The 7,940-nt window shown below is 40.2% G+C and overlaps 2 protein-coding genes across 2 annotated transcripts in view; one reads left to right on the top strand and one right to left on the bottom strand.

The window, feature by feature from the left end:
* Positions 1 to 19: 19 nt before the first annotated feature.
* Positions 20 to 4,892, top strand: naxe (NAD(P)HX epimerase). The gene is made up of 7 exons (XM_087786477.1): positions 20 to 69; positions 697 to 885; positions 949 to 1,057; positions 2,439 to 2,549; positions 2,695 to 2,805; positions 3,353 to 3,500; positions 4,643 to 4,892. The coding sequence occupies exons 2-7, from the start codon at positions 716 to 718 to the stop codon at positions 4,840 to 4,842; spliced, it is 849 nt and encodes a 282-aa protein (XP_087642603.1). The 5' UTR covers positions 20 to 69; positions 697 to 715; the 3' UTR covers positions 4,843 to 4,892.
* The window catches only part of scn1bb (sodium channel, voltage-gated, type I, beta b), a 10,506-nt gene continuing 7,458 nt past the window's right edge, over positions 4,893 to 7,940 (bottom strand). The window contains exons 6-7 of the mRNA XM_087786478.1: positions 7,515 to 7,589; positions 4,893 to 5,288 (exon numbers count right to left, since the gene is read on the bottom strand). Coding sequence (XP_087642604.1) covers positions 7,520 to 7,589 — 70 coding nt within the window. The 3' untranslated portion in view covers positions 4,893 to 5,288; positions 7,515 to 7,519. The remainder of the gene's footprint in view (positions 5,289 to 7,514; positions 7,590 to 7,940) is intronic.

Here is a 7,940-nt window from a genome sequence, read left to right on the forward strand (position 1 = left end):
TTTCCTGTTTAAACCCGGAAGTAGTTGCTGCAGTCAGGTCACTGCTGCGCCTTCACTTGCTGATCCACTGTAAGTAGTTTTATTTGCAAAATCTTCCAATATAAAAACTTATCTTTACTCTTTTCCAACTTTTAAAATAGCATAATTGAAACCAGTTTATCTCCGATATGTGCGATACGATCGCCAACATTTTAACGTTACAGTATTATTTAATATAATAAAACAGCTTCAAACCCGTTTAAATATAGTTTAATTTAATCCAATTTTTACCATTTAAATTTAAAAATTATATCAACACGTTGTAGGAATAAAATTAGTTTAAATGGATGGATAGTCGTTTGAGTTCCATTTGTTTTACAAAATGAATTGTTATTTCATAATAACATTTTGACAACCATATATAAATTCAGTAAAGCATTTATTGTGAACAAGGTAGATCCTTTTTATTGTTATTGGTGCTTATTTTAAACCAGATTCCAACAGGATATTAACAAATAAATATATTTATTTTCGTTTGAAATTGTATTTAATATCGATACATTTATTAGTATTATTACGTTATTTTTCATGATTTGATCTGATTAATTTTTTTTATTTAATTTGCAGATGATTGTAAGGTTTTTTAAGAGATTTTAATATAGTATTTCCCTGAATAAAAAAAAGGTTGTGACGATACATGTTCCTTCTTCCTTGCAGCACCTCTGGGACCAGCTGGATGTTGAGTGTGCGAACTCTGTTCGGCATCGGGTTCCTGGTGACCTCTCGCACCGCCTCAGTCTTCGCTCAAGTCCAGAAATGTTTTCCTGCATCAGCTAACAACCACAGGAGCGAGGGTTTCAACCGCAGACCGCTGTCCAGCATGTCTCACCCCATCAAGTATCTTGGGTAATGTAGTCTTTTATCAACTCGGTCCCAGCGGATTCTTAGACGTGTGTGTGTCTGACACAGGCAGGAGGAGGCCCAGAACATAGACCTGGAGCTCTTCAACGAGTACGGCTTCAGCGTGGACCAGCTGATGGAGCTGGCCGGCCTCAGCTGTGCTACTGCGGTCACCAGGGTGAGAGATACTGTAGAAACCAGGAGGCTTGTGTACAAAGAAGTTTCGTAGATTATATGATAAAAATCCAGAAAATGGTGCACGTACAAAAATATCCAGATGTATGAATATGTGCCTACATACAAATACAAGCACTTTTTATTCGTACATCCCAATCAACGTGGACATCTCAAGTAACGCAGCCTTGTTTGTCCGTTTCCATGCCCTAATTTACATATTTAAATCATATAGAAATGAATAAATAAAGAGTTTGTGATTTTTCACTCCACGATCATAAAAAACTAATGAAAACATGAATTTAAACTGGATTAACAGTTTATATTTGTTCATTTAAAACATTTCTGACATGGATCACATACTTAACTTTAAATGAGTGCAGACGAGCTCTGGTGTTTGTGTTTATAATTTACATTAAGGGTTATTAACGTGAATACTTTATTTCCAGAGGCGATCAGGGGCTTATTTGAAACGTATGATCTTACATTTATAAAATATATATATATTTTTTTTACCAATTAGAAAGTAACAAATCATGTGACGGTGTCATTATATAAGAGTGTTTTTCAAGAAGATCGCTACGATCACGTGATCACATGAGGGAAACCTCAGCTGCTTTCTTTCTGCAGCTTCACTTTGATCAAACGAGATGTTGTTCCACAAGAATGTTTGTGACTCTCGTAGAGAACTTGAAGCATCAGACGCTGATCATTTTTTTCGTTATATTATCAAAACAAGCTAATAATTCCTTTTACATTTTTACCAAAAAGCCTGAAATAGTGGATTAAACCCAAACACTAAAAAACAAACACTTCGGGTGTGTTAATTTTTCATTAATGATCAATTGATCGTTAATGTAACTCTGATGTGAACATCTCAACATGACTAGTGATGCTGAAATGTATCTATAAATGTATCTGTTAAGGACGTACGCCACTTTTAACACTCTTTTCCTTATTGATACATATTAACTTTGACGTGGAAAAGTATATCTGCATTTTTTGTGCTCACAACCACTAGTACATGATGCCCCTGGATATATTTGTAGTATTGTCCAAGTACTTGACTCTGGTGTTGTAGAATTTACAGACCACATGACTCTTGACGAAGTTGTAACTTCTTTTATTTGTTTTGAAACTAAAATATGTCAAAATATCAGCTTTAAAATCTGCTGGAGTCGACTGTATCCTCTCGTCCTCAGTCATCACCGGGATCTCACTGGAATTCATTGTTTCTTTAGTTGCGGAGGACGTAATGATTGCTGCCATCTAGTGGCCGGAAGTGGCCATTTAGTGGTGTAGCAATATTTACTGACTTCTGTTAGAATTAAACTAATAAACTACTGTCTTCTAGCTTAAGCAAGTATCTGGTCTGTGTCGAGCAGGCGTACCCGCTGACCTCGCTGGTGAAGCAGAGACCTACTGTTCTAGTGATCTGTGGACCCGGGAACAACGGAGGCGACGGTCTGGTCTGTGCCCGACACCTCAAGCTGTTTGTAAGATCCTGTTTTTCTTTTCTACAGAATACTTGTTTTCTTGCAAATTCACACAGAGCAACTACACAATCATGCACATATTCACAAGCACTGTTAAACAAGTTACTCGTAACACAGTTTTGGTCACACTCTTGTTTTATTTCAGGGGTATGAGCCCACCATTTTGTACCCGAAAAGACCCAACAAGCCGCTGTTCCAGGGTCTCACAACACAGTGTGAGAAGATGGAGATTACGTTCTTGACGGAGATGCCCGAGGTCAGTGGTCCAAACCTTAAAGAAGTTTTCAAATGATAGGTCACTCATGTCTTGTGGGTTCTCATGAAGTCCTTCTGAATCAGATGCTACACAAAGACCACCATACATTGAACGCAGAAGTTCCATGATTTAATAACAATTTTAGTGGCTTCTTGTTAGTCTTCCACTTTCTTTTGGTTGAAAAAATATAAAACTAAAAGACAAAATATGTACAAACATCAGCTTTAAAAGTAACCAGAGTCAACTGTATCCTCTTGTCCTCAGTCATCACCTGGATCTTACAGGACTGTTCCTTTGGCTGCAGAGGACGTAGCGACTGCTGCCATCTAGCGGCCGGAAGTTTATTTGCAGCAACAAAATGAACTAACACTGTGAATTTTTGTATCGTGTGCAATTGTAAATGTAAAATCGCATTATTTTATCTTACATAACCAATAAAATGTCAATTGAAAGGAAACAAAACAATGCAGTGCTGTTGAATATTGATACAGTAACATTTCAATATATATCAATATCAGTTGTAAAAATAGATGTTGTCTCTCCACAGGTGGAAGTCATCGACGAGGCCTACAACCTGGTCATCGACGCCATTTTCGGCTTCAGTTTCAAAGGCGCGGTACGAGAACCGTTCGGTGAAATTGTAGCTGCTCTGAAGAAGACGACAGTCCCCATCGCCAGCATCGACATCCCATCAGGTCAGACGCCTGTCACGGCTTTAAAGCTACGGGTTAGCGACACTACAATGGGACTATGAAGTCTTGTTTGTTGTCTTAACCCTTGTTTTATCGCTGGGTCAAGTTGACCCGAAGGCCTCGAAATCAAAAGGGTGTATGTGGTATCCCTTGTGTTGTCTCTGAGACCTCCCTGGCTTCCAAAAATTCAATGCAGTGTTGGTTCTTTTCGGGGCTTCGGGTCACCTTGACCCTGAGATAACACAATCACAAACACAAAATGGCCGTTTTGGAGCCTGTGAGATGATATTCTACGGCCTTTCATTTGTGGTTTTGTGATTGTGACCTTTAACCTGCACCTATGTTGCCCAGAGTGAGAATATAAAACTTAATTGTAGAAATATCTCAGTTTTGAGTGTATTTAAAAAAAAATTACTAATAGTTATGACAATTAAACTGCGATAAGTGTTATACAATCAATATGATGACACTTTTATTTACAGAATTTCTTCTTTTTTTCCATCTTTATTAACATGTACAGTGTATATTATTGCGTTTAACCATCATATTAAGCTTCTCTTCCTGTCCTCATATATAAATTATATACTTTATTGAATATTATTTTGATTGTGTAAGCGCTTTGTGACTGGTCTGGAAAAGCGCTCTATAAATAAAAAGTACTTACTTACTTACAATATATACTGTATATATATATATATATACATACAATGTAGCCCTAATAATAATAATAATAATAATTCAATAATTAATAGCCCACTGATCGGAATTGACCCCTGCCTCTTACCCTAGGTAGCTGGGATAAAAACCCTACTTCCCATTATACCATTAAGGACAAATACAATTAAAATAAAAAATATATATATGTAATAAATTCTTACTTTAATATCGTGCTAGTGATGTGTTGATGAGGCTTCATGAAACAGTTGATGAGGTATCATGAAAGGCCACTAGATGTCACTCGGTTGGCTCTAATCTACTAAATCGATGAAAACTGGCATCATCTTCACACCATCTAGTGGTGTTTCAAAATGAAGACACTGCATCATGATACCTCATCAACAGTTTCATGAAGCCTCATCAACACACCGTGTACAGTGTGACAAGCGTCCTCCTAAACCAGCTGTGGTGTGTGTGTGTGTGTGAAGGTTGGGACGTGGAGCAAGGCAGCGCAGACGGTCTTCAGCCCGACACCCTCATCTCGCTGACCGCCCCCAAGAAGTCGGCCTCTCTCTTCCGAGGACGCCACCACTTCCTGGGAGGTCGTTTCGTTCCTCCCGGCCTGGAGAGGAAGTACCACCTCAACCTGCCCCAGTACCCCGGCACCGACTGCGTGTTAGAGCTATAGACCCCCCTGTAGACCCCCCTCACGCTCCAATAAACCAAACCAGGACGTCATCTGTGTTTGAGTTTTTTTTATTCTTAAAACTGCACATTCTCCATATTTCTATGTAAGTCGCAGGAAAACCTGTTCCGCTCTATCACCACGTTCTATGGTATAAACAGTGACCCAGTTATGGTTTGTACAGGAGGTGCTGATGGTCAGTTAGAAACATGGAACGTTGAAAAGAAACGAGTGTATGTACAGTCGGTGCTCGTGACAATGTGGCTCATCAATGCATATCGAGTGAGTGCAGAACATGCTGATCGTTTGCACACAGGGAACTATGTACAGCTGGTTCCATGCGCTGGCTTCGGACTGGTTTTCCACACCGGGGAGGAGAAATACTGACGTCAGGGATGGTTTTTTTGGCCGTTCAAAGTTGGTTTTCATGCAGTTTGAAGAGAAAAAGCCTGAAAAATAAAATGATTTTTGATTATTTTCACATGTATATAAGTCTCCACTTTAATTATTTAAGGATAACCTTAGCCTTAAAGTACATATATTGCCCTCACTATCTCAATAAACAAATATATACACATCTATACTTTAGGTTGCCAAACAATGCAGGCGTATTTTAATTCTTTGAGGCTTAAATGATGTTAATTACCTCTGAGTTTGACGTTCTTTACCGAAAAATGTTTTTCCATCAACGTTAGTTTAACTGTTGTTATCAAGATCCTCAATATCTATCACTTATATTATCTTAAATGCTGCTTCTAAATACATCACAATATCAAGATGAACATACAGTAAAATCAATAACATTGATTTTGAGTAAAACTATCTGATGGACCACATTAACTCTTGGCCGGCCGCATTTGGCCCCCGGGTCAGGCTTAGATACAGTAACTAATACCCGCTCATTAACATATTTATATAATTTCTTACATGTATTTTATTCAAATATTTCAGAATGTATTTTTGAACTCGCTTGCACAACACACTGATGATTCTTTAAATTGTTCTTAAAAAAACAAATATTGTACATCCATCCATCCATCCATCCATCCATCCATCCATTCATCCTTTCTTCCTTCCTTCCTTCCTTCCTTCCATCCATCCATCCATCCATCATATCTCCATCCATCCATCCATCCATCCATCCATCCATCCATCCATCCATCCATCCATCCATCCATCCATCCATCCATCCATCCATCCATCCTTCCTTCCTTCCTTCCTTCCTTCCTTCCTTCCTTCCATCCATCCATCCATCCATCCATCCATCCATCCATCCATCCATCCATCCATCCATCCATCCATCCATCCATCCATCCATCCATCCATCCATCCATCCATCCATCCTTCCTTCCTTCCTTCCTTCCTTCCTTCCTTCCTTCCTTCCTTCCATCCATTTCTCCATCTATCCATCTATCTCTCCACCCATTCATCCATCCATCCATCTATCTCTCCATCCATCCATCCATCCATCCATCCATCCATCCATCCATCCATCCATCCATCCATCCATCCATCCATCCATCCATCCATCCATCCATCCATCCATCCATCCATCCATCCATCCATCCTTCCTTCCTTCCTTCCTTCCTTCCTTCCTTCCTTCCTTCCTTCCTTCCATCCATTTCTCCATCTATCCATCATCAATCCATCCATCCATCCATCCATCTATCTCTCCACCCATCCATCCATCCATCCATCCATCCATCCATCCATCCATCCATCCATCCATCCATCCATCCATCCATCCATCATCCATCCATCTCTCCACCCACCCACCCATCCATCCATCCATCCATCCATCCATCCATCCATCCATCCATCCATCCATCCATCCATCCATCCATCCATCCATCCATCCATCCATCCATCCATCCATCCATCCATCCATCTATCTCTCCACCCATTCATCCATCCATCCATCTATCTCTCCATCCATCCATCCATCCATCCATCCATCCATCCATCCATCCATCCTTCCTTCCTTCCTTCCTTCCTTCCTTCCTTCCTTCCTTCCTTCCTTCCTTCCTTCCTTCCTTCCTTCCTTCCTTCCTTCCTTCCTTCCTTCCTTCCTTCCTTCCTTCCTTCCTTCCTTCCTTCCTTCCTTCCTTCCTTCCTTCCTTCCTTCCATCCATCCATCCATTTCTCCATCTATCCATCATCAATCCATCCTTCCATCCATCCATCCATCCATCCATCCATCCATCCATCCATCCATCCATCCATCCATCCATCCATCCATCCATCCATCCATCCATCCATCCATCCATCCATCCATCCATCCATCTATCTCTCCATCCATCCATCCATCCATCCATCCATCCATCCATCCATCCATCCATCCATCCATCCATCCATCCATCCATCCATCCATCCATCCATCCATCCATCCATCCATCCATCCATCCATCCATCCATCTCTCCACCCACCCACCCATCCATCCATCCATCCATCCATCCATCCATCCATCCATCCATCCATGGATATACAGTAACTGATTTAAATCGTAAACACAAAAGATGAACAGGAAAGTAATTTAAAATTACAATATCACTAAATTTGAATTAACTGAACAAACACATTTTTCAATGATGTAAAAAAAAACAAAACAACAATGATGTAGCCTTGAGTTAAACGTCTCTCAACAACATATTGTTTCTGTAGAGTCACTTCTTACCTTTACTATTCGCCGACTTGCACTCCTGCACAGTTGTCTTTACTTTCTGAAGCAATCGCTAAATATTCAGCATTACTGTGGAAAGAAAGAAAAACACTTGTTAGGAGGAGACGTTCAAGCGTTGGACCTCCTGAAGGATGATGGTTGATGTGTGAGAGGACGGGATGTCGTCGGACTTACAAGTGGAAGGTTTTGGTTTTTACTGAGAGGAGAGGAGGACAAGACAAACGACAGATATATGAGAAATGACACACAAACAGGAAGAAGGAAGTGACTCCAGTTTGAAGATTTCTGACAGTGAATTTTGGTGGATGACAACGTGTAAAATATGCCCTTTGGCTCAGCTCTTTGTAAGCAAAAAAAAAGCCGATTCCAGCTACTTAGGGTGACAGGCAGGGGACACCCTGAACAGGTTGCCAGCACTAA

Source organism: Callionymus lyra, chromosome 3 (assembly GCF_982586985.1).
Source record: "Callionymus lyra chromosome 3, fCalLyr1.hap1.1, whole genome shotgun sequence".
Classification (NCBI taxonomy): domain Eukaryota; kingdom Metazoa; phylum Chordata; class Actinopteri; order Syngnathiformes; family Callionymidae; genus Callionymus; species Callionymus lyra.

What these genes read in the sequence shown, in the direction of transcription:
- naxe (XM_087786477.1), top strand. Translation starts at nt 716, where the DNA reads ATGTTGAGTGTGCGAACTCTGTTCGGCATCGGGTTCCTGGTGACCTCT. An exon ending in CACCCCATCAAGTATCTTGG is followed by an intron (nt 886 to 948) that starts GTAATGTAGTCT and finishes TGTCTGACACAG; the next exon opens with GCAGGAGGAGGCCCAGAACA. An exon ending in GTGCTACTGCGGTCACCAGG is followed by an intron (nt 1,058 to 2,438) that starts GTGAGAGATACT and finishes TGTGTCGAGCAG; the next exon opens with GCGTACCCGCTGACCTCGCT.